Raw genomic sequence first — 26,788 nt, 5'->3', positions numbered from 1 at the left:
TTTCAAGCTTGATCATTCATCAATGGAGTTTGTTAGATATTGTTTGTTTAGCTTGGTGAAGAAGATAATGTCACAATCAAAGAATGGGACCACTTGTGTTGCTTTTGTACTTGCACTTTTTCAGCTTTTCTGCACACCTAGGAGACAATCTGCCAGCATGTCCTTTGATTCTCTTTACCTTTTGTCTAGCCATTTTTAGTAAGTTTCGTCTAGTAGCTTCTCACATGCACACTCGTACCCTAATTTACACACGCACTTTAATTTCTTTTAGCATGCAGCATTTAGAGCCCACCTTGACCTACTGGTCAGGAGGGGTATAGGTTCCATTTCAATTTCCGACTAGGTAAAACTCAACCCCAAAAAAGCGTGGTAGCTAACCAACCGCTCCCAGAATGTCATCGCAAGTGTATCTCGCCTACATCCATCTCTGTGGGATTCGACCCTTACTCCACTATACTAGCCAGTAAAAGTGGGTTGAGGTATTTTTTTTGTTGATAGGGGAGATAGACACAGACCCAACGACACAGCTAGGTCTAGGTACCCTCCTGACCAGTTGACACACAGAGTCATAGTCTCATCTTTTCCCTCCTATCAAATGGCGCCGTTGCCGGGGATGGATGGCATTTTTGCATACATTTGTTGCATGACACTTTGGTGTACATATAGTTAATTGTTTTTCTTTTCTTTTGTTTCTTAGTTTATGAGGAGTTTTGTTAAGAATTTTGGTGTGAATATTGTAGATAAACTTTTCTTTATTTTTTGTGTTCCGCAGTTAAATGAAACTGAGTCCAACTGGCCAAGGGAAGAAGGGGTAAATCCAGTCACCACTCATTCAGAATTAACCACTGCCTTGCCAGTTGACTTGGATGCGAGCGGTCAGGAGGATCGCAGCACAGCCATCAAGAGTGAACCGGAATCAATATCCGCAACTGAAGAGGAGAAAGCCAACATGGCTGACCAGGAAAATGATCCCGAGATAAGCTCGTTGTACGCTCACTTGGATGGCGAACCACCGCAAGCAATCGCCACGACCCTAGGACAAGAAGCAATCTACGTGGAGCCCCACATTATGGCCATCTTGCCTGTGTTCTTGGGAAGGAGTTGTGACAGCCCATACGAGTTCTTGCATGAAATTTGCAAAATCTGCAAGGCTCTAAAGCGGCCAGCGGGGTCGAGCGAAGATGACTACAGACTGAAGGCCCTTCCCTTTGCCCTTAAAGGGGAGGCAAATACCTGGTTCATGCGCTTGCCCCCCGACTCCATTGAGAGTTGGGCTGATTTCAAGTCAGTATTCCTAGGCGAGTTTTTCCCGTCATCCAAGACAAGCGCGCTAAAAAGGGAAATAACTAGTGTGAAGCAAGGGTACGATGAACCTTTGAGCGATTATTGGGCGAGGTATATGGGCCTTTTAGATGCATGTCCCAATCATCGCATGGCAGACATTGAGATACATCATACCTTCTATGAGGGGATGAACATAACAACCAAGGACCTGGCCAATTCGTCGTCGGGAGGAAGCTTCACGCAGCTACGGGTCAACGAAGCGAAGAGGGTCCTAAGGAAACTACTGAGTGCGAAGAAGGAGTATGACCATTCAAGGGATGAATACAACCGAGAAAGGGTTGCAAGTGCCTCGTCTACTGACCAGGAGCCGAAGCTTGAACAGAGGATGGATTTGAAGATGGATGAGCTGAAGAAGTCACTCCTGAGCGCAATCAAGAAGAATACACAGCCGACTTCCCCAGTTGGGAACTACAAGGGTGCAGAACAGGGATACCAAGAACCGAGCTATGATCAGCCAAACGACTCGGTCAGTATGGAGCAGGCTAATGCTGCTGGGTATTTTAACTCAAATGAGAATTAGATCCAGGGGAGACAACGGGACGCACCATGGAGGGATCACCAAAATTTTCGATGGGGAGATGGGAACCAAAATCAAAACCAAGGTCAAGGTCAGAACCAATACAACCCCCACCCGAACCAGAATTTCAACCGTGGCCCAGAAAATCCCAACAACCAGTTCAACTGGTCAGGAAGGAACCAACAGCCTCAAAACCAGAACCCGAACCCTGTATATGTACCACCCCACCAAAGGAACTTCCAAAATTACCAGGGTCAACCTAACCAAGGACCACCACCTCAGCAAAACCAAAACCAGTTCCAAAATCAACACCAGAACCAATATCACCAAGACCAGTACAATCCTTCTGGCCAGTATAACCAATACCCACCTAACCAGAACCAGCAAAACTTCCAAAATTTCCAGCTCAACCAAAGTTCCCAGTATAACTCCCATCACCAGCAAAATCCCTACCTACACCACCTCAATCCCAATCACAGTCAACCCTACAACTCTAACCAATTCGGCCAGTACCCCTCTCATCAAAATCAGCCAAACTATACCTACCACCCATGCCCTAACACCCAGTATAATCCCCACCATCAGCAAAATCCTAACCATTTCCTACACCAAAAGAAGTCAGGTAGATCTATGGAAGAGATGATGGGAGAGATGCTTGCTTACCAGCAAACCATGAGGATCGAATTTCAGTCAAATAATGAAGTGGTGCAAGGCATGCAAAATGCCCAGAAAAAGCATAAGGAAAATATGGACATGCTGAATAAGCAACTGTCCTACCTGGCCAGTTCGATGAACGAGATTTGTAGGAATGCGGAAAGGCTCCCAGTTACGGTGCACAAACCTGACAAGGCTAATGTGAGCAAGGTGACATTGTGCTCAGGAACATCCTACAAGGAGCCTGAACGGAAGGAGTCATTTGGGGAATCAAGCAAGACGAAGGATAAGGGGGACACACTGACCAAGAGGAGTGGTCCTAATGAAACTGAACCAGTTGCTGAACCTCAAATCAATCAAGGTCCGGAAGAGAATTCAAGGGAAACCACTAAAGAACCTGATGAAGAGGATATTGAAGAGACTATTTGTCAGAAGTCAAGGTTCGCTAGAGCCACTGGGGCTCACCAACTGACCGAGAAGAAAGCAGAGAGAAAACAAGGGCTGAAGCGCACATCGAGGCGAATCATCGGGCGTAGGATTGAGAAAAAGAAGGGGGCCAGCAAGGTTCATGATCTTGTAGAGATCTCAAACAAGGAGGACAAGAATCCTTGCAACAAAAAGAAGAGCAAGGACACTGATACTGGCCAGGAAGATAGTGGACCTTCTACAAAACCTAGGGAGGATCCAAAACATGCTACAACCAAGTCAGAGACCCCTGCTGTTGCTGGACATCCGTCATCGACCCTTACTATCCAGGAAGGGGGTTCTCCTACAAAACCTGGGGAGAACCCGACTGCAACTTTCGCCCAGCCAGTACAGGAGGCCAACATCGACAATCCACTTTCCATCCCTGCTGCCCAGAAAGAGACACCAGTACCAGAAACCGACTTACAGGAAAATCAAGACAAAGAAGGAAAATGCAACCAAGAAAGAAAGAGGAAAGGCAATGGAGCAGCAAAGCAAAAGAAGGAGACCAAGAAGCCCAGGGTGGTCCTATCGGCCATTATCATCAAGAAGCTGGGACAAGTGCCCAAACTGATCGGGAGCAAGGTCCCCAGCAACCATCGTCTGCGGCCCATGGAAAAGAGGAAAATCAAGGGGACTTTCAAGAATCCTAAGAAAAAGAGTGACACCCCTGATGTGTACCAACAAAGGAACCTGATAAGGGAACTGCACAAGACTCCTGACCAAAGAGGATCCAGAGGAGAAGATGACCGACCCTACCAGCTGACCAGTTAGCTTTCTTTTTATTTTCAGTAAACTTGAGTTATTTTTTCTAGTTGTGTTGTTTCTTTTTTTTTGTACATGTTTTAGCATGCGTATACCCTCATTCATAACACTTAGCCTATTCCATAGTCTAAGTGTGAGAAGACGAGGGTTTACAACGTAATATGCGTTTAGGATGTTAGAAGTTGTCTTTATTTTGTGTTTTTTTATGTGAGTCCTATACCTTCTCCCACTTATCCTATTGCATAGTCTAAGTGTGAGAAGTTTTTGTTGACATAGTATGTTTTGCATATTAGTTATTGTTCCACATTGTCTATGTGTTCTCTATGTTCGTTATTCTTCTCCCACTTAGCCTATTGCATAGTCTAAGTGTGAGAAGTTTCATATATAATATGTTTTCCATGTGTTATGTGTTTTCTGGTTTTTTCTGCTTCTATGTGTTGGATACTGGTCATCCTGTTTTCCACTTCACTAAACTTGCATGAAGGCAAGCAAGGATGAAGTGGGAGGAGGAGATAATGGCCAGTATAATTGTATATATGTGTTGTCATGTGTCGAGACAGTCCCTAGTGAGTCAGTTTAGGTTAAGTTTTGTTTTTTTAGGACATGTGTTAAAACACGGGCTTAAAACTCAACTGATCCAATCTTAAGGCGAGATGATCGATGGAAATAAAACACACCAAGAGTAGAAACCACCTTTCTTAGATCCAGGCTAGTCTAGAGGATGCAAGTATGAAAGAAGAACCCGATTAGAAGCCAATTGTGAAAGCCCTCTTAAAATGGTGAGTTAAAAGCCTAAAGTGGAACCACTTTCCGCTAAACATTTAAAAAAAAGAAAAGAAAAGAGTGGCTGCCACATGATGCCTAGGGTAAGGTGACCGCGTGTAGCAAGTCCTGAAGGCATTAGGAAACCCCCCATGCAAAAAAAATAAAAAAAAACACCCTTAGAACCCCTCTTTCTAGCCAAATCTATACCCAGATATAACCCATTAGCCACTGGGACTGTGTGTGTGTGAGGCATAAGGCAAGAAGACGACTGGCCAAAAGGACGTACAAGAAAAATCAACTGGAGAAAGAAATCGAGAGGTAAGGAGCAAATCGACCAGGAAAAATTCCGGGTCCAAAAAAAATAATAAGTAATAAGGGTGGCAAAGCCACATTAAAAAAATATGTTGAAGAAAATGGTCGAAAACACTTGACCACAAAAAGAAGGAAGAAGGAATAAGGGTGGCGAAGCCACAAAGAAGCTACTGACCAGTTGGAGGTCAATATCAGGAAACGCCCAGCCAAAGAGAAGCAACAGCCAAAAGCCCAAATACACATAGTTCCCCCACATCGAAATAAAGTAGTAGTTTTTGAACCTTAGAGCCTTAGGAACATCTACCCCATACACTACAAACCCATAGCCCCATTACAAGCCTTAAAGCCATTCGGGAGCCGCACGTGAGATCTGAGTCCGAAGCATTTGTGATTCAGCAATTTGAGAGAATAGTCCTAACATTTCTGGTGAGGAATGAGTGACTAAGCGAACCTAGCTTTTGGCTTATAAAGTGGCGATCTTGACAAGCGGATAGACTAGCCAGTGAAGGGGAGGGTGGTAGAATTTCGAAGTTGTTTACAGCCGGATTAATTCAACCCAAGGGGGAGGATTGATTGAAAATATAGCCTGTGTAATGTGTTTATGAGTTTTTTTTCTTTTGTTCGTTTTCTTGTTTTTTATTTTATGTGAGTCATCTATGTGTTGAAGAGTCTTTTAAGTTTTAGAGTCTTAGGTCGGTCAGGGGTGTAACCAAGCTAGAATTTGACTTATTTCTTTTTGTTTGTTCTTCACGCTTGAGGACAATGATGTGGTAAGTGTGAGCAGTTTGATAAGTCGCATTCTAGGCCTTGGTTACTGGTCAGTATAAGGTGCTTTATTGGATAATATCTGCAAAATAGTTGTTAAAGTGTGCAGGTTGAAGTACTAAATCAGGAGGGAAGGTTCAGAAGAAATTCGAGTGAAAAAGCGGCGAAAAGTGTGTAAACTGGTCAGTATGAGCAGAAAATATGCAAACTGGTCAAGATGGATGCTACAGAACTGGACACGAGAAGGAAGGACTTGCTTGGAATAATCATCTATCTAAGGAAGGGCAAAATTGTCATTCCACTTGAAGAGAAAGCCCTAGAAATTAGAGCAAGCCACCCTATAAATAGGAGCTGAACATAAAGAAAAAAAGGGGGAGGGAATTTTTGACACCACTTCACTTGGGACTTATCATCACTACTACATCACTTTTGAGGAGAATAACTCCACTAGCTCTTAGTTCCATCTAAATCCAGCAGCCTGACTTGAAGATTCCAGCCACCTGCCGGCGAGGAGTATCATGCCTGATTCATTCCAGCCGCCGTAGTTCCAGAAATTCCTCCAGTTTCAGTTTCCGATGAGCCAAACAATCTTTTACTTGCTTTGTTTTTAAGATTTCTTAGTTTAAGTACTTGTTTTTTTGCTTGCCTTTGACTTGGATTCCAGTAGCTACTTAGTTGGAACATATTTTGGGTGATAATTTTGAATGCAATGAAGTTTATTGTGGTTTTATTTTGTGTTTCAGCTTGCTTATTATTTCTTTCTGCCTAGTAGCTAGATCTGGTAGTTTTACGTTGATTTCTGTTGTTTAAGTGCTTGAATCTGCTTTGCTTAGTTAGATCTAGGTTTTCTTGGAGTGTTTACAAGTTTTAATCGGGTTAAGTTCCTCAAAAATGCATGGGAATCGTTTTTGCTTGCTTCTGTCACCTTGTCCCGCTGACCAGTTTGCGTAGATCTCAGTTTTCTTAGCTTTCGTTCTCGATTTCAAGTTAAATATTGCATTTACGAATTTTCAAGCTTGATCATTCATCAATGGAGTTTGTTAGATCTTGTTTGTTTAGCTTAGTGAAGAAGATAATGTCACAATCAAAGAATGGAACCACTTGTGTTGCTTTTGTTGCTTTTTACTTTTGTACTTGCACTTTTTCAGCTTTTCTGCACACCTAGGAGACAATCTGCCAGCATGTCCTTTGATTCTCTTTACCTTTTGTCTAGCCATTTTTAGTAAGTTTCGTCTAGTAGCTTCTCACATGCACACTCGTACCCTAATTTACACACGCACTTTAATTTCTTTTAGCATGCAGCATTTAGAGCCCACCCTGACCTACTGGTCAGGAGGGGTATAGGTTCCATTTCAATTTCCGACTAGGTAAAACTCAACCCCAAAAAAGTGTGGTAGCTAACCAACCGCTCCCAGAATGTCATCGCAAGTGTATCTCGCCTACATCCATCTCTGTGGGATTCGACCCTTACTCCACTATACTAGCCAGTAAAAGTGGGTTGAGGTATTTTTTTTATTGATAGGGGAGATAGACACAGACCCAACGACACAACTAGGTCTAGGTACCCTCCTAACCAGTTGACACACAGAGTCATAGTCTCATCTTTTCCCTCCTATCAGTATGCTACATCCATGAAGAAGCAAACACAGCACAAATCCCACAAGATATAAGCAACATATTTTGATGGAGCAACTTAAGTGAAAGCTGATCCGTACAACTAAAGTTGATGCAATTTAAGTTAATTTATTTACGCTAATTTGTTATTCAATTTTAAATAATCGCTAACTAATTAACAATCCCAAATTAAGATCAAATTTTAGCCATTAGATTAGGAGATCTAGTGGTTAAAATACTGCCACGTGGATTATATTTAATATAAAAAATTATTAAATAAGCTTAAAGGGTATATAGGTCAATTTACGTAAGTTTCTCGATTTACGTAATTTTCTCAATTTAAATCATTTTTTCGTAAACAATATATCAAATTAAGGCTAATTTCATAAGGATTCTAACGAGATCTCAATTGCATACGTTCCGACGATGATCGAATAATGAAATTTTATAATTTTTATTTCAACTTTCGTATATGTTGATAAACATATTTTATATCAATAAATGCATCAAACAATCTCAACATAATGTATGTACAATATTAATAAAACTGGGTTGATATTTTCTGGTATTTGTGTTGAGATTCTCATGTCACTATGTTTATATAAATAAATCATGAAAATGATTATGTTATAATAGTTTTTACTATTTTACTATTTTGTTGATATTTTATCTATTATTTATTGAAATACGTGAATTTTAATCTTATTCACTTACTTTAAAATCTAATAGTTTAGAGCATCCATAGCGGAGAGCATGACGGCGTCCGTCCGTCCGTGACAGTGGCACGGCACCACTGTCCGCCGTTGCGCTCTGGCCGCTGGCGCGGCGCTGCTCGATGCATTGAGCACGTCCGTGCCAGCGAGCAGCCGACGTGGCACGTTCTGATTGGCCAACGGCATTTCCATTGGAAATTCAATTTTTTTAAAAAAAAAATAAAAAATAATACCAAAAAAAATTCACAATCCCAAAAAATGGCCTTTTTTACCGTTTTTCTGTATTTTTTTAATTTTTTTTATCCCCAAAATCATCTATAAATACACACATTCATCGTCCATTTTTCACATCAAATCATCTCTCATTCATCTCTCATTCATATTTTTTCATACAACTTATCTACATCTTCATCTCTCACTCAAACCCTCAAATGGATTTCACCCATCTCATTGCGGAAGCAGAGCGCGAAGAACAAGAATATTATGAACAACATCGTGCCGCTTATGAAGCCTATATCGCAGCGAATACCCTCGCCCCTCCTCATCAACCAACTAGATCAACTCTCCGCTACATCCATCGTGACCGGGAGGGAGCCCACGAAAGGCTCGTTGCCGACAATTTTTCTGATCAGCCGCAGTTTCCGGAAGATTACTTTCGGTGCCGTTTTCGCATGTCAAAGTACAGACGCATCCGGTCGGCAAAGTCTCTCGCCGTTGCAGAAGTGTACATGTGCCATCCGACAACTTGCTACTGGGCAAACGGCTGACCTCTTCGATGAGTATTTGCATGTCGGTGAGTCCACTGGAATCCTTTGCCTTAAATTTTTTTGCGAGGACTCCGCCCGCCGTCGTGGCCTGATCCAGAATCTCCCTACGTCTCACACCACATGGATCCACCTGATCGTCGCCCACGGCCGAGATACCAGCCCATCGGGTACCGCGATCGCACGCAAGACACTTGGCCACGACACCGCGGCGGCTACGTCGAGAGGGGTGGCCTACTATCTGATCGCGGAGAGCATCAGACCAAATTAGGGTTTGATCGCTACCCGACAACCGCAACGCAACGGCACCGCCCAACGTGCTGGGACCCACCGGCGCAACAGCAGGACCGCGGCTACCCGACCGTTGACCGGCCCCGATGCTCAGAGACGTGCTGGGACCGACCTCGCCCTCGGGAGGAGGTGAGAGCGCGAGTCCAGCCCGCCTCCCTCCAGCCCCGCTACTCAACCGAAAAGCCAACGCGGGACCTGTACAGTCAGCTCGCACGTGTGACCAGTCAAACTCCGGAGCAGCCACGCCTGCCGCTAATACGAGTCTCCCAGGCGGAGAAGTCGGAACGGTCCAGGTTGGGTCTCTGCTGGCACTGTCCCGAAAAATGGGTGATGGGACATGTGTGTAAACAACGCATTCTCTGTTATGCGGATGATGGGGAGGAGTTTGAAGAGAACATTCAAGATGAGAATTTAGCCGAAGAGAAAACTGATAATACTCCCACGATAGTATTCGGTGATGATGTTCCCAATGACATTACTGATGTTCACAATGATGGCGCTCCTCTTAATGTTCCAAACAACGAGTCCCCTGGAGAGTTCGTCAAGAATAAAGGGATTGTCAAGAACGAAAATGAGTCACCGCAAGTGCTCGTTGGGGTATATGATGAAAAGATTGGTGAAAAGGATGAGACATTGCTAGAAGATAAAGAGGAGGATGATTCCATTGAGGAAGTGCCGAAGGTCATCGCCTCATTCCCTGTTGTTCAAGTGCAATCAAAATCTATTATTGAGAATTGTTGGGGAACGAAAGGAGATGGTGCTTACACCGGTTCGCGCATAATTGTTGGTGTCTATGTGGATTTGAATGTAGGTGATGTTACAAGTATGATTCATCAACCAACATCGCTCGACACCGATGCTAGGTTGATTCCTCCGCGAAATAACAAGCTGTGTTTGCGCATTCAGGGATGTGTGGCAGAACTTTCCATTTTAGCATTGAATTTGGATGACCACATCAGTCCGCCTTTGTTGATTTTTTACGGAGGTGATGAAGAGAGACGCTCAGTTGTTCGATATGTGTTTGATCCAGGAGGAGACGTCTAGCTAAAGCTTCTGCTTTCAACTCTCGTCCTTGGTTCGTGGTTCCCACCTTGAGGACAATGTGGATTTTAACCGTAGGGGAGTTGATACGAGTATTATATCATTATTAATTAGTTTAGATATATTAGGGATTTGCATATCTTTTTTTATATTTGTTTCTTGTCCCATAAGCTAGTATTCTAGTATTATAAATAGGGATAGGATGTTATCTTTTTATTCATTCAACCAATTAATGAAATCAGTATTTCGCCCAACTTGGCTTGAACCTCCCGTCCAAGTCACGACCCAAACGTTGGGCGCTCGACAACGACGACATCTCGTTTTTTGATTTTGCTTGGAAATCGACGTTAAGGAATTAGGTCCTTAACAAATGTGCCCACGCAATTGATTCTCTCGTAGATTTAGTAACAACAAACTACTTAAATTTCCGATTTCAGAAGGAATGGCACCCATGATGTGGCTGTTATGTAGCCACATGGTTTGAAGAGACGAGGAAAAATTCCCAATTGAAGCGGGTAGGATGCCATTCAATGAATTGTCTGCTAAAGCCAAGTACTTCAAGTTGCGACATTTAGTTAACGAAGGGAGAAATGTCAACTCGTGAGTTCGGGATTTCTCTGCATTCAAATGATTTTGATGGAGATATATGGATTGTAGGTGTTTCAAATTACCAAAGTCGGGTATGGAGCCGATAAATGAGTTGTCACCCAAGTCCAACACGATGAGTTTAGAAACATTGTTAATAGAGCTTGGAATTGGACCCTCGAGTCTATTTTCACCCAAATAAAGCCTTTCAAGATTGGGAAGTGAAATCCCCAACTTGGAAGGAAGAGTACCTGAAAATTCATGTCATGAAATACTTATAAATAGCTGCATTTCTAACTAGGTTTTAGATAAAAACATAAACTCTCATAACAAAATGGCGAAAGTGAATAATAGGAAAAGTTGATAATTACCAAATAAGTTGTTGTAGCCCAAGTTCACGTGTGTCAAAGAAGATATGTTGAAAATGGAAGATGGGATATTTCCAGTTAAAGAGGCATTTGCAATGTCTAATTTCTCTAGTCGTGAAAGCTTGCCTATTTCAGCTGGAATTCCTCCTGAAATTGTGTTATTGTTGTAAAAAAAATGCATGTTTCAATACAGCAATAAAGTCACATAAGAAAATGAAAATAGATGTGTATACCTTGAATGGCGTTCATGCCCAAATACAACTCCTTAAGCATACTCATGTTCCCGATTTCGAACGGAATGCTACCACTGAAATTGTTATAGGATAATGACAAGGTCTCAAGATGTGGACATTTCCATATATATTTTGGAATTTGTCCTTCAAGTTTATTCCCAAAGAGACTAAGGTTTTTGATGTTTGACATGCGGCACATATCACTTGGGAGGCAACCTGAAATTTTGTAACACATTACATGTATTGTAACTCACAATGGACAAGTTGAAGAAGCAAAGCTTTGTGAAATTGACTCAGCACGGGTTTTAAGATATTGTTTGATTTTGTGAAGAAAAATAGGAAATGAGTTCGTGTAAAATAGAGACTTTTGGGAGATATTGATTTTAATGTTACACTAGATATATGTAAAATTCATTATATTAGTTAAGTTTGTCATAAAAAAGATAAACCAATAAATATATTCGAACTTGTTATGGGATTTTGAGAATATATACCTGTCAAACTATTGCCAGATAAGCTCAAGTATGTCAAGGAAGATATGTTGAATATAGAAGATGGAATATCCCCAGTTAAAAAAGCATTGTCAATATTTAATATCTCTAATCTTGAAAGATTTCCTAATTCTGCTGGAACTCCTCCTGAAATTTTAAAAGTATTAGATAAGAAAAGTCATAGTACAATAATAAAAGGAAAGAGCAAGAATAAAGAAAGGAGAATATATATGATTGATAGATAGTAGAATACCTCTTTATTTGATAAATAGAAACTTTTGAAATGATACGAGTTTTAATGCATAAATGATCAAATGAGAAAAAGATAGAAAGAAAAAGTGATTCAGGTATTGTTGTTGAAGGATAATGATAACATCTCAAGTTGTCTGCATTTCCAAATATTTGATGGAATATGGCCTTCAAGTAGGTTATCAGAGAGGTGAAGTTCTTTGATGTCGGGCATATTGTTGCACATGTCATTTTTAGCCCAACCTACGAGTGAATATTAGTGCCTTGGTTTTCTAATGATATTTCAGGGAAAGCTAGTTTAATATTGTAAATAAATTCAGCTATATATATTATAATAGTAGTAGGAATGTAATCATATGCAAACTCTAAATATTATACGAATTACAAACTATGATCAGGGCCGTTAGAAAATGTCACCAGGTGACAAAATAATAGCAATATAAAATTCAACACAGTGTCAACGGTTGATGTTGTGTTGGCATTGTGCTGGAACTGTGTTAAAAAAATTTGTTGATATTATTTTGGCATCTGTTGACATTTTCTAACGGTCGTGATCATAGTTTGAAGTTTGTACAATATTTAGAGTTTGCATTTTATCATTAGTAATATTTGTAATTTAAAGCTCATTTCCATAAATCAATTAAATAACCATGTTCCTAAAATTTTCCACGAAACAGTGAATGCCAACGGTGGTCAACTTTATTTCTTGCTAAACTATTGTCAAAGAAGCTCAAGTATGTTAAAAGGAAGAAATGTTAAAGATTAAAATACCTGTTAACTTATTATTATTAAGATATAACTTCTCTAGCTTCAGTGTATTGTGGAAAGTTGGGATATTTCCAGACAAACTATTGTCAGATAAGCCCAACTGTGTCAAGGAGGATATGTTGAAAAATGAAGATGGATATCTCCGGTTAGAGAAGCGTTTGCAATGCTTAATATCTCTAGTCTTGAAAGATTTCCTATTTCGACCGGAATTACTCCTGAAATTATTAAATGAACATAAGGAGAAAGCCTTATACAAATAATTTTTTGGTGTGAAGATGATGATCAATTTTGCATACATATTCAATAGAATCACATATTGGAGTAAAACGAAATTTATACCTCGATAACCATTGATATGTCCCAAGTACAAGTTTGTAAGCCTTCCCAATCGTCCAATTTCAGTTGGGATGTTGCCATTGAAATTGTGGAAGGATAATGAGAGGATCTGAAGCCGTGTGCATTTCCATATATTTAGCGGAATTTGTCCTTCAAGTTGGTTCCATGAAAGTAACATGATTCTGATGTTGGGCTTATTATTGCACATATCACTTGGGAGCCAACCTGATAGGCTATTATTTCCAATCCTAATTTCTACACATTGAAAATACTATGTGGTATGGACCCACTCAGCTTATTAGTGTACAAATAGAGTTTCTCAAGTTGAGGTAAATTCCCCAGCCATGTTGGTATTTCTCCGGTGATTGAATTTGCTCCCACATTCATCACCTTCAAACGACGCAGTTTAGATAGCTCAAAGGGTAGGATCCCCGTGAAACTGTTAGAACTGATATCCAAATATCTGAGAAACGAAAGGTTTCCGAGATGTGGAGAAACAGGTCCAGCAAGATCATAACCACTGAGATTGTTGTTGTTTAGGTACAAGATCTCAACATGTTTGCATTTCCATACATTTAGTGGAATCTGACCTACAAATTATAGAGGGTTGTTTAAATTAGCACTTCCAATTTTGTAAAATTACAACATCTTCTTCGTAGTTGACTGTATTCACAAAAAAAATACCTAACTCGGAGGTGGAGTTTTTTCTAGTGTTAAAATATACAACGAATTTCTATAATTTTAATGTACTCCTATATGAAAGGGGAAATCTCATACCTTGTAAGTTGTTATGATCCAGATATAACTCCTCTAACAAAGGCAGATTGAGAAAAGTTCACATATTTCCAGACAAACTGTTATTTGATAGGATCATGAATTTCAACGAAGATATATTGAACACTGAAGATGGAATATTTCCGGTCAGAGAGGAGGATGGGATGCTCAACACCTCTAACTGTGAAAGATTTCCTATTTCTTCAGGGATCATTCCTGCATTTTTAGACGTACAAAGATATTATGTAACTATTTGGTTAATTTTCCCATTATGCTTATGAGTAAGTTTAGTTTTAATAGGCGTTTATTTGCTTAGCATATGTCTAATACAAATACTAATTTATTTCTTCTAAACCATCTTTTCACTCATTGTAGCCTAATTTCATTTTCTATTGACGTTTTGGCTTCGTATGCTGGAAAAGCATCTAAATTTCTCTCATCCATTTCAAATTATGGAATAATAATATAGAAATCGAATGTAGAGGTAGTTAAATAGAGATGCGTTTACCTCTGAAATTGTTAAGGCCCAAGTACAGCTCTTTAAGCATACTCAAACTTCCAATTTCACTTGGGATTTTTCCATTGAAATGATTGATAGATAATTCCAGCTCTTGAAGATATCTGCATTTCCATATGTTGGGTGGAATTTGTCCAGAAAGTTGGTTGGCCGAAATATCAAGTGCTTCAATATTTGGGAGATTATCACACATATCACTCGGTAGCCAACCAGATAGGCTATTATTTCTAATTCTAATTTCTGTAAGGGAAGACACATTGAAAATAGCATATGGTATGGACCCACTCAACTGGTTATAGTTTAAGTTTAATATTTGTAACATCTGGTTAGACAAAGATGAAGGAATTGTACCTAAGAAAGTATTATTGTACAAATAGAGTTTCTCTAATTGAGGTAAACTGCCCAACCATGTGGGTATTTTTCCAGTGAATGAATTTGCTCCCACATTTATCACATTCAAATGATGCAGTTTAGAGAGCTCAAAGGGTAAGATCCCCTTGAAATTGTTGAAACTGATGTCCAAATATCTGAGAAACCTAAGGTTTCCGAGATGTGGAGCAACAGTTCCAACAAGGTCGTAGCTGGAGAGATTGAGAGACGTGACACGGAGGTGTTTGAGGCCGCACGACACACCAATCCAATCACAGACTGATGTGTTTTGAGACCAATTGGTGCTCAAGATAGCATAAGGGTCAGAAGTGATGGAGTTTTTGAGGGAATAAGGGCATGCTTATCAGTGGTGATAGAATTCAAGGAGAGGGCAAAGCTATGTAATAACAAGACTGAAACGGCAAATGACAAAATAAAATTCTCCATTACTTTTCTGTTTAGTTTCATTTGGTAGACGGTGTTCTTTATATAGTTATCATTGATATAAATAGGAGTATGATTTTTAAAATTTATTTGAGTCTTCGTCAATGGTATTGTAGAAAGTTATATGTACTAACAAAATATGGGATAGATTAACGAGAAATGAAACAAATTCCACTTTATTTATCTGTGTGTATATTGCGTCGTCGTAGTCAACTAAACTTATCATCACACTTCTATTTTTATTTAAAAATAATGCAAAAAAAAAACTATCAAATAGAAGTATTCCAATATTGCTATTATAAGTGGTGTCTATGAGTTTCTAAAAAAATAAGATAAATAGATTTCTAAAAATAAACATATTCGAGGCTTAATTTGTGGAGTACTGAGTTATAATCATTTAAAGTTTTTTAATGTTTTTTGAAAGTTTGTTATAACTAACTATTGATCAATTGACATTAATACTGTTAATTGACATTTTATGTGAATTGTATTGATATTCATGAGGATCGTATGCCTCAATTTTATAATCGAATGTATATCATGTAGTTGTAGTTAGCAATTAATTTAGGGGGTCGCGATCATGAGTCTGTCTACTCTCTTTGTGTCTGTCTCCTTCGTTGACTCATCGTTCTTCACTTTCAACCACGGTAGGTAGGACTAAATACGTTATAGAAAACTCATCATTTCAAAGTAGAGTAATGGACACAAATGTTGTGGTCAAGAGGTTTAAGCATCAACCTTTTTTTAATTCAAAACTCCTTATTAATGATCCCAAGATGAAAGTATATTTTCATAAACATACATATAATAGAACTACTCCACATATTTAATTTAGTGCATCTTTCGTGGAATATTATTGTTAGGTAAAGATGAGTGTTGTAGTCAATGGTAAATATTAATTAAATAAATTTGTGAGTCTTAGTCTTATTTTTATATAAATAAGTTGATATAAAAGACTTGGACCGTCAACCTTCAAGTCGTCTACGGAACCACCACTACATTAATTAGCATGAAACTTCCATTTTTTCTATATACATTAACTGTTTGCTAATTTTGATAGGATTCTTTTTCTTACCAAAACTTCCTATTGGGCGGAGAACGAAGCTAGATTTGAGCTTATGATTTAATTTATTATTGGGCCCTAAACTCTATAAAATCTATATATATAAAAATTGAAATGTGAAAATAAAATTAAAATATAATAAAATAAATCACAACTAATAATTATAATCTTAATTTAGGTTAATATACAATTATATTCAAAACACTGAAGTCATGATCATAGAAAAATAAAATAATGAACTATGCAATAAATAAATAAAATATAATCTACTTTCATATTTCATCATATTTAAAAATCTTTATTAAATTAAGCAAATAAATTTATCACATTAATCCAATAAATATTTGTTATATTAACTGTATGTTATATTGCTAACTCAACTTTAAATTGCTAACTACAACTAGATGATAGACATTATATATTGAAATCAAGGGTCAAAATCATTCAACTCCGAGTATTAATACATTCAACGAAAAATGTCAATTATGATATTTATGTCAATTATCAACAAATTAGTTGTAACTAACTTTTAAAAAATATCACAAAACTTAAAATCATATAACTATCTCGATTAAACTATATTTTCACACAACATATATCAAATTAAAAATAATTCTATAGGGATTCTAACGAGATCCTACATGCATATGTTTTGATGTTAAAATTCAAAATAATTTCATAAATTTTCATATATTTCGACAATTGTTTTGTGTCAATATGAAACTGTTGATATATTCAAAACATGGTGTTGAATCAAGCGGCTAATCAAGTTCCTCCAACAGGGTTGAATCAAGAATACGATTCAATCAGGAGGGACATCCTCAAGGATGGACCAGAGATGTCACTTGAAGAAGCCTACGGCTGGGTGAAAAGGGAGGCTGCCCGGAGGAGCATCAACACGGCCTCTCCACCCGCCGGAGACGATGACAGCAAAACAACCGACTCGCTGGAGGAATCGGGTTCGGCCTCGCTTGATAAACTCGTGGTTTGGCAAGTATTTTGGATGTTTAACGTGAACATTTCAGTGTTTATGTAGCATACTACTTGAGTTTACATCCATTATCCACTACATAAGTGTTTTGACGAGTTTGTCGAGTGTTTGGAGCTAAAACAGGTGAAAATGACTTGAAAACAAGCTTGAAGGAAGAATCACCTGACCGGGCGCGCTTCAATGCGCGACCTTCGTATAATAGCCATAACTCTCTCATCTGGACTCCGATGGGGGCGTGCAAGATACTCACGCGAAGCCCTTTCGAAGACGAAGACAATGCTTTTGGAGGATTCCAGAGAAAACGCCCGACCAGGTGATTTTTAAGGGGAAAACGCCCAACCGGGCGTTTTGGTCGCGACTCCAGAAAGTTCGCCCGACCGGGCGTTTTGGCGACTTAAAATCGCCTGGCCGGGCGATGTGTTCTGCGAGATTGAATATTTCCGCCCCGGGTATAAAAGGAGACCTAGGTTTTCGTGCCCAGACACACCAGACACGCCCCCAAGAGCAGTTTTCACATTGGAGAGCAGATTAAAGCGACAAAGAGTCCGATTCATCAAGAAGGTTGAAGACGAAGACGATTTGCCCACTCAATCCACCTTTGGGAGTATCTTTATTAGTTTTCTTATGTTTAGTTCACTTTCCATGGATTTATCTTGTGAATTTGCATTGAATATGAGTAGCTAAATCCCTTGTAGAGTTTTAGTGAAGACTACAATGAACGCTTTTGATTAATTTAAGGACTTTTGATTACCTATGCTCTTGTGATTTCTTTGTTTCATTCTTGTGCTCTTTCAATTCAATTGCTTAGCTACCAATTGAGTTTGTTAATCTAGTTTTGAGTAATCGAGAGATACCTAATTAGGATTGATAAAAGAATGAACAACACCTAGATAATTTGCATTCGAGAGAAGGGATTCTAGAGTGAGGGCTTGAGCCTTTTGTTTTAAGGAGTTAATTGTGAAGTATTAGAAGGAGACTTCAATATTAATGGTTAATCAACGGGTTGGGTGCACTCGAGGGAGGGCTTAGCCTAGACTAGCGGCTTTCCTAGTAATCCTAGAGACTTCAATTGGGTAATCGAAGTTGTTGAATTGTTCACTTTGTGTTCGTTGTAGTTGGATCTAAAGCTCTACTTCTTTCTCTTATTTGAAACCTATCATTTGTTGCGTGATTTTAATTTTTTTATGTTTAACTGTTTTTAAAAAATCAAAAACCAAACCTTTGAATCGTCCAGATAGTAGTTAAAATCGGTCCGTGGTACTTGAGTTTACACATTTTGTCTCTGTGGGATACGATACTCTTGCTTACTTTGTGCTACACTAGCCCCGTACACTTGCGGGAATTTCTTGTGTTAAAATAAGTTGAGTCAAGTTTTTGGCGCCGTTGCCGGGGACAATTTGTGTTAATTTAGCTCAATATCGTGGTAAAGACAGAGATTACTAGTTTAGACTTTATTGCTTTAATTTTTGTTTTATTTTTGAGCTCTCACATTGAGTTTTCTTGTTTCAGGTTGTATGCACACACGCTCTAGGGGTCTACCTTTAGAGCCTATCGATCTTGAGATCGAAGCATCCAACAGAAGGAGAAACGCTTTGAGAAGGCTAAATCAAAGGATCCGAGTCTCTTCTCCGGTCCAAAGACGATCACCTTCACCTGTTCAAGAATCACCGTCACCTACTCCTTCACCAGTTCACTCCCCTATTCAGTTTGAGCCACATTCTCCTATTCTGATGGAGAACGTAGAGGGGAATGATGTTCCACCACCTCCTCCAACGAATGCTCAGCTTCAACAACAACTCGAAGACCTGCAAAGGCAGCTAAATCAAAGGCAAAACGTGGTACCTGTCCAGAACATGTATGCCTATCATGGGGTGGCAAACCCACCCGTTGGCAACAATGTTAATGCCAACACATTTGAACTCCGGAGAGGACTACTTCAGATGGCTGAAAACAATGCTTTTAGAGGGCGACCCACAGAGGATCCTAACAAGCACCTCACTAAATTCATCCAGATCTGCAACACGACGAAGATAAATGGAGTCACAGATGAGCAGATCAGATTAAGGGTGTTCCCTTTTTCTCTAGAGGATGATGCCAAGGATTGGCTGGACAGTATGGAGCCTAACTCCATTCGCACGTGGGATGCCATGGTTGAGAAGTTTTTAGAAAAATACTACCCACCGAGTGAGGCGTTGAAGAGGCAGTCTGAGATTATTTCGTTTGAGATGACTCCCCAAGAGAGTATCCGAGGAGCTTGGGAAAGATTCAAGGGGCTGATGAAGAGGTGCCCCAATCATGGGTTGAATCCGACGCATCAAGTCCTAGCATTCTATAGGGGGTGTCTGCCTGAAGCAAAGCGGGAACTGAACCTGAGCGCAGGAGGATCATTGCTGAAGAAAGGAGAAGCAGAGGCCATGGAAGTGATTGAGAGAGTGACATCTAATGATGAAGGCTGGAACAACGAGAGGAGCAGAGTACACAGGGTAGCCTCCGCCGCAGAGAGCAGCCATATGGACAACATGTTTAAACAGATGGAACTCTTCCACAAGAAGATAGATCTCATGGGGATGGGACCGGCTGTGCAGGAGCAGCAAGAGGGTGTAGAGGATGTTAACTACATACACCAAGGGGGAAATAGATACTATAACAACTCCCGCCCCAATCAAGGGGGTGGAGGTTACAACCATTTTGGGAACAAGGCGCATCCTAACCTATCGTATGGGAACCCCAACAATGCCCTTCAGCCACCACCGGGGTTCACAGTTTCCCAAGGGATGATCACTGAGCCGCAGAAGAAAAGTACAGAAGATATACTGAGTGCATTCATGTTACAGTCACACAAGAACATGGAGCATTCCAATCAAAGGCTAGAGAAGGTTGAGAATGATATGCACAACATGTCAGTGCATATGAAGAGCCTAGAGACGCAAATGAGTCAGATTGCTCAAGCTGTGAGCAGTCAGCATACGCCAGGGCAGTTCCTAGGACAACCAAAAGTATACCCCAAAGATTGCAAGGCAATTCATTTGAGGAGCGGGAAAAGTTATGAGGGTCCTTCTATGCCAGAAATCCCACCAAAGCCTACAGTTGAGCCCGAGAGTGTACTATTGGAAGAAGTAGAAGCGGAGGAACCTAAAACATCACCGCCCGCAGTTCAACTCGAGGTGGGCACACCAGTCAAGGCATCAGAGGTTAGAGTACCATTTCCCCAAGTGTTGCAAAAGAAGAAGAACGATGAACAGTTCTCCAGATTCTGGGACATCTTCAAGAAAGTACAAATTAACATCCCACTTATTGAGGCACTTCAGCAAATGTCTGGGTATGTTAAATTTCTCAAGGATGCGGTCTCCAAGAAGAAGAAATGGGGACAACATGAGACCGTCAATTTGATGGAAAATTGCAGTGCAATTTTGCAAAGGAAGCTTCCGGCCAAGATGAAGGATCCAGGGAGCTTTACTATTGAGTGCACTATTGGAGACTGTTTTGTGGGGAATGCCCTATGTGACCTTGGAGCAAGCATCAACCTCATGCCATTGTCCTTATATAACAAGATGAAGATTGGTCCTTTGAAGCCCACCACTATCACGCTGCAGATGGCTGATAGATCTGTGTCCTATCCAATGGGTATTGCGGAGGATATATTGGTGAAGGTGAATGAGTTTATTTTCCCAGCTGATTTTGTGATATTGGACATGGAGGAGGATAGAGCTGTACCTCTCATTTTAGGAAGACCTTTCCTAGCCACGGGGAAGGCCTTGATCGATGTTGATAATGGAGAGCTCACATTTCATTTCAATGGTGAAAGTGTGACCTTTTCTCTCTATGAGGCTTTGAAGAGGCATGATGCAGACACAGGGGGAAGCTTGCAGCATTGCAATGTAGTGACCGTGGTGGATGAGTGTGTTATGAGGATGACCTACATCAACTCTTCTCAAGATCAACTAGAAGGGAGTATTTTTAATTCAATTTATTCTTCCCATCTTCCTGAGTTGTTGAATACTAACCTCGAATTAATTGAGTTTGTAGGTGCTCTGGATTCAGGCAAGGAGATCCCCAGATCACGCCGTCAACAGTTCTTACCTCTTAGGGATGAAGAAGAAGATGGCAACAAGGAAGAGAGAGACATGAAAGAGGAGTTGAAACCACTACCTCCACATTTGCAGTATGCATTTTTGGGAGAAAATGACACCCTTCCGGTAATTGTATCATCATCCCTCTCAAATTCTGAATTGGATAAAGTTTTGAGGGTTCTTAGGAAATACAAAGGGGCAATTGGGTGGTCAATATCAGACTTGAAGGGAATAAGTCCAACAGTTTGTATGCATAGGATCCATCTTGAGGAGGGTTATAAGCCTAAGGTCCAAAACCAAAGGAGACTTAACCCTATTATGCAGAATGTGGTGAGGAAGGAGGTGATAAAGTGGTTAGATGCCGGTATTATATATGCCATTTCTGATAGTGAGTGGGTTAGCCCCACTCAAGTGGTGGCCAAAAAGGGGGGTACGACTGTAGTGAAGGGAGAGAATGATGAGATGATAGCCACTAGGACGGTCACCGGGTGGAGAGTGTGTATCGACTATCGTGCTCTAAATGCTTCTACTAGGAAAGACCATTTCCCACTTCCCTTTATTGACCAAATGTTGGATAGGTTAGCTGGACATGAGTATTACTGCTTCCTAGATGGGTATTCGGGGTACAATCAAATCCTTATAGCTCCCGAGGACCAACACAAGTCTGCCTTTGTATGCCCCTATGGTGTCTATGCCTATAGGAGAATGTCCTTCGGTCTGTGTAATGCCTCTGCTACCTTCCAAAGATGCATGATGTCTATATTCCATGACTTGATTGAGAATATTATGGAAGTGTTTATGGATGACTTTTTTGTATTTGGTGATTCTTTTGATAATTGTCTTGACAATCTATCTCAAGTGCTGCAGCGGTGTGAGGAGACTAACCTTGTACTCAATTGGGAAAAATGTCATTTTATGGTTAGAGATGGGATTGTACTTGGGCATAAAATTTCTGCAGGTGGATTGGAGGTCGATAGGGCAAAGATCATTGCTATTAAGCAACTGTCTCCACCAACAAATGAGAAGGGAGTAAGGAGCTTCTTGGGGCATGCCGGGTTCTACAGAAGATTTATCAGGGACTTCTCGAAAATTGCTAAACCTCTTTGTAATCTTTTGGTTAAAGATGTGAAATTTAATTTCTCCCATGATTGTTTGCAGGCTTTTGAGAAGCTGAAGGAGGCATTGGTGAGCGCTCCCATTCTCATCTCACCGGATTGGTCTCAACCTTTTGAGATAATGTGTGATGCGAGTGACGTGGCGGTAGGCTCGGCCTTGGGACAGAAGAGAGATAAGCTATTCCGGGTGATTTATTATGCAAGTCGGACGTTGGACCCTGCTCAAGCTAACTACACCACTACTGAAAAGGAAATGATGCACAAAAAAAAAAGATCTTGAAAAGAAAAAAAAATTAAAGGAATTGGGAAGTGAGAAGAAATCTTGACAAAGTCTAGAATTTACTGAGATTCGAATGGTTGGTGGGGTACTAAGTTTGATGTAGTGAAATTGATCACTTTTGCTATAAGTGGGTTTAGTCACTTTTTAGCCAAATATTTCCTCACCTTACCAAAGAGCCTTACATTACAACCTCTAGTAAAGACCTTTCGGATCCTAAATCTGTAGTCACAACACAGTAGAGGAGAGTCTAGACTTCGAGCAAGCTTATGGTAAGCTATACATTTTTGATTGATTTGAGAGGTCCATTTTATACACATACACTTTGAGAGTGAGAGAAAGAAGAAAAAATTTTATCACACTATATACTTCCGGTGAGGGCAAATTGACAAAGTGGAATACGTGCTAGTAGCATGAAGCAATGTTCATTTTGGTGTACTAGTATGCGAAGTTATTGATGCATGATAATTCTGTTTTCTTTTACTGAGGCAGTGATGACAATCCAACATACTTACACGAGTTCGCATTCTATGTTTTCTACTTCTTATTTGAGGACAAATAAGTGTTTAAGTTTGGGGGAGTTGATAAACTCGTGGTTTGGCAAGTATTTTGGATGTTTAACGTGAACATTTCAGTGTTTATGTAGCATACTACTTGAGTTTACATCCATTATCCACCTACCGACCGGGAATTAGGCCGGACAAATCCCGATTGGTTTGTTCTCACTGCGGGAAACCGAGACATACCCGGGAGGAGTGCTTCCTCTTAACCAGATATCCGGAGTGGTGGGAGGAGAAGCAGAAGGCGCGAGCGGCTCAGGCAAAAATGGCGGTCACCATCAACGAAAAGAGGCAATCCGCGGCCGGAAATAGAGAACCGACCGGAGCTGGCCAAGGGAAACCACCGGGAGCTTCGACCGGCGGCGGCGGCGTGAGAGGGGTCGGCAATTTCGCCGAGAGGGCGGAGGAGCTGCGAGGCGTCGGAGGCGGCGGTAATGGAGGTAAAGGGTTTGGTTTAACACCCAAATACTTGTAGTTTTGTGTCAAAAAATCCCTTTGCACCACTAGAAAATATTTCCGCTGTATTTCATGTCTATAATAATGATAGATCAAAGGATAAAGGGTGGATTTTTTATTGTGGAGCCACAGACACTATGACCCCAGAAAGAGATGATTTTAGTAGCTATGAGACAGTGACTGATACATACATCAAAACCGCAAATGGGGAATAAATTACTGTTGTTGGGTTGGGAACCATTGATATATCTCCTACTCTCCGTTTGTCAAACTGTTTGCATGTTCCTATATTATCTCAGAGATTGATGTCCATTAGTCATGTGACTAGAGACCTGAATTGTACTCTCCTAATGCATCCCACTTTTTGCATATTACAGGATATTCAGACGAGGAGGATTCTTGGGCGTGGCACTGAGAGGCAAGGACTCTACTATGTGGATGAGATAGATCAACATGGCAATGCGATGCTGGCTCACGGATCCACGAAACAAGAAATTTGGCTGTGGCACCGAAGACTAGGACACCCTTCCTCCGGTTACTTTAAACTTCTTTTTCCGAACATTTCAATTCCTACTGATTTTTCATGTGAAACATGTGTTTTGGCCAAGAGCCATAGACAGTCATTTAAACCCACAAACACTCGTATGAATTCAATTTTTTCCTTGATACATTCTGATGTGTGGGGCCCTGCACCAATTACTGGTGGGGGAAATTTCCAATATTTTGTGATATTTGTGGATGATTGCACTAGAATGACGTGGATATATTTTTTAAAACATAAATCTGAGGTTGTCGAAAAATTTATCCTTTTCTATAAAATGATCCAAACACAGTTCCATACCACCATTCAAACTCTTAGGTCTGATAATGGGAGGGAGTTCGTTAACAGTTTGATGACTCAGTTTTGCAAAGATAAAGGCATGATCCACCAAACATCCTGTGCCTACACTCCAGAACAAAATGGGGTAGCCGAAAGAAAAAACCGAACGATCCTTGAAATCACCCGAGCCTTAATGATCGAATCCAAAGTACCAAAACATTTCTGGCTCGAAGCCATAGCCACCTCTGTCTATCTCATGAACCGACTTCCTACAAAAATCCTCAACAAAAAAACCCCCTTGACATCCTGTCCACAAATACCAAGTTTCCTCAACACCTTAACCTCTCCCCAAAGGTCTTCGGCTGCACCGTCTATATCCATATCCCGAAACATGAAAGAACCAAACTATCGCCTTGTGCAACCAAATGTGTCTTCCTTGGGTATAGGATAAATCAGAAAGGGTACCGATGTTTTGACCCCCACACTAAAAAAATCATCACCACCATGAATTGTAACTTCCTAGAAACCGAGTTCTTCTACCACACCCACCTTAGTAGTCAGGGGGAGAGTGAACCGAATAGTTCATCGGACTATCTAAGTTGGGTTGTGCCACTTCCAAACTCTTCGATTGAGGATCTAACAGAACCAGTTGTCATTGCCGCCGAGCAAGTCTCACTGCAAGAGTCATCTTATCCGCGTCCCACGGATTCTCCTCCACTGATATCCGAGGTAACACCTGAACCTAGTCCTATTGAAGATTCAGTTTCTCCTAACTCTATAAGTACAGAGGAAGAAGATAACACTGTGGATAGTGACACGGGAAAGTATATTCTTCCCCATCGAACTACAAGAGGAATCCCACCTAAGAGATACTCTCCCGAGAAGGTTGGCAGAAAGAGCCGTTATGGAGTAGCCAACTTCGTGCAGGGGAACTTAGCAAAGATGGCTCGAGCCTTTGAAGCCGCACTGTATAAAGAAGAGGAAATTCCACAGTCGGCAGAGGACGCAATGAAACACAAACATTGGAGGGATGCAATGAACACAGAGATGAGGGCACTAATGAGGAACAATACGTGGGTGAAGGGCAAGTTGCCTGAAGGAGTGAAGACCGTTGGATGCAGATGGGTGTTCACAATAAAGCGAAGGCCGAACGACACGATTGAAAGGTACAAAGCTAGACTTGTGGCAAAAGGATACACTCAGGCCTATGGTATTGACTATGATGAGACATTTTCACCTGTGGCAAAAATTAATACTGTGAGGGTTTTGTTTTCAATTGCTGCTAACAAAGATTGGCCACTTCATCAATTTGATGTGACCAATGCCTTCTTGCATGGGGACCTGCCAAAACCTGTGTTTCTGGAGCCTCCACCCGGTTTTGCTAATGAATTCCAGGTTGGAGAGGTATGCCAGCTGGAAAAGACATTGTACGGACTCAAGCAATCCCCGAGGTCATGGTTTGGAAGGTTCACGGAGGTAATGAAGAAGTATGGATACAAACAGAGCAACTCTGACCACACCTTATTCATCAAGAAGAAAGAAGGTAAAATTACTTGTCTGATTATATATGTAGATGACATGATTATCACCGGGGATGATACAGAGGAGATGACCAAGCTCAGGAGAAACTTGTTCAATGAATTTGAGATTAAGGATCTTGGACTCCTTAAGTACTTTCTGGGAATAGAAGTACTAAGGTCGAAAAAGGGAATCTTCATAAACCAGAGGAAATACATACTCGACCTTTTGGCAGAAGTTGGGATGACAGACTGTAAGCCTGTAGACACCCCTATGGTCCAAAACCATGGATTGCTGATGAGAGAAAAGGCGAAACTGGCGGACAGGGGGAGATACCAAAGGCTAGTTGGGAAATTGATTTACTTATCTCACACAAGGCTAGACATTGCCTACGCCGTGGGAATAGTAAGTCAATTCATGCATGCACCGCAAGAGGAGCACTGGGAAGCGGCGATAAGGATCGTCCGATACTTGAAGGGAACAACAGAACATGGACTCCTGTTCGAGAAGCATGGACACTTAGAAATACATGGATTTACTGACGCAGATTGGGCTGGCAATCCGAATGATAGGAAGTCTACTGCAGGATACTTTACCTTTGTTGGAGGGAACCTTGTAACATGGAGAAGCAAGAAACAGAAAGTAGTCGCACTATCTAGTGCGGAGGCTGAATTCCGTGGGATTAAGAGTGGACTGACAGAAGTACTATGGCTGAGAAAACTTATGCGAGAGTTAGACTTGCACTCGTCTCGAACGTGTAAGTTGTTTTGTGAC

The 26,788-nt window shown here is 40.7% G+C and overlaps 2 protein-coding genes across 3 annotated transcripts; both read right to left on the bottom strand.

Moving 5' to 3' along the window:
• Positions 1-10,279: 10,279 nt before the first annotated feature.
• LOC121782277 (probable LRR receptor-like serine/threonine-protein kinase At3g47570) lies at positions 10,280-12,915 on the bottom strand. The gene is made up of 5 exons (XM_042180039.1): positions 12,708-12,915; positions 11,691-11,834; positions 11,197-11,412; positions 10,967-11,110; positions 10,280-10,846 (listed from the first exon to the last, which is right to left on the bottom strand). Exons 3-5 carry the CDS (start codon positions 11,393-11,395, stop codon positions 10,374-10,376), a joined length of 816 nt encoding a protein of 271 aa, XP_042035973.1. The 5' UTR covers positions 11,396-11,412; positions 11,691-11,834; positions 12,708-12,915; the 3' UTR covers positions 10,280-10,373.
• A 43-nt stretch (positions 12,916-12,958) lies between these two features.
• On the bottom strand, positions 12,959-15,184 carry LOC121782278 (receptor-like protein 35). 2 transcript variants are annotated; one of them, XR_006046289.1, is made up of 3 exons: positions 14,323-15,184; positions 13,818-14,030; positions 12,959-13,630 (listed from the first exon to the last, which is right to left on the bottom strand). XR_006046289.1 is itself a non-coding variant. In XM_042180040.1 (2 exons), the coding sequence occupies exons 1-2, from the start codon at positions 14,651-14,653 to the stop codon at positions 13,876-13,878; spliced, it is 486 nt and encodes a 161-aa protein (XP_042035974.1). In that variant the 5' UTR covers positions 14,654-15,184; the 3' UTR covers positions 13,639-13,875. The 2 variants fall into 2 exon arrangements, 1 of the variants encoding a protein (XP_042035974.1); XM_042180040.1 differs by lacking the exon at positions 12,959-13,630 and having other exon boundaries at positions 13,639-14,030.
• Positions 15,185-26,788: the final 11,604 nt, after the last annotated feature.

This window comes from Salvia splendens, chromosome 20, assembly GCF_004379255.2.
Source record: "Salvia splendens isolate huo1 chromosome 20, SspV2, whole genome shotgun sequence".
Classification (NCBI taxonomy): Eukaryota; Viridiplantae; Streptophyta; class Magnoliopsida; order Lamiales; family Lamiaceae; genus Salvia; species Salvia splendens.
Note: the sequence above shows the minus strand (reverse complement) of the source record. Positions and strands in the feature narration are given on the sequence as shown.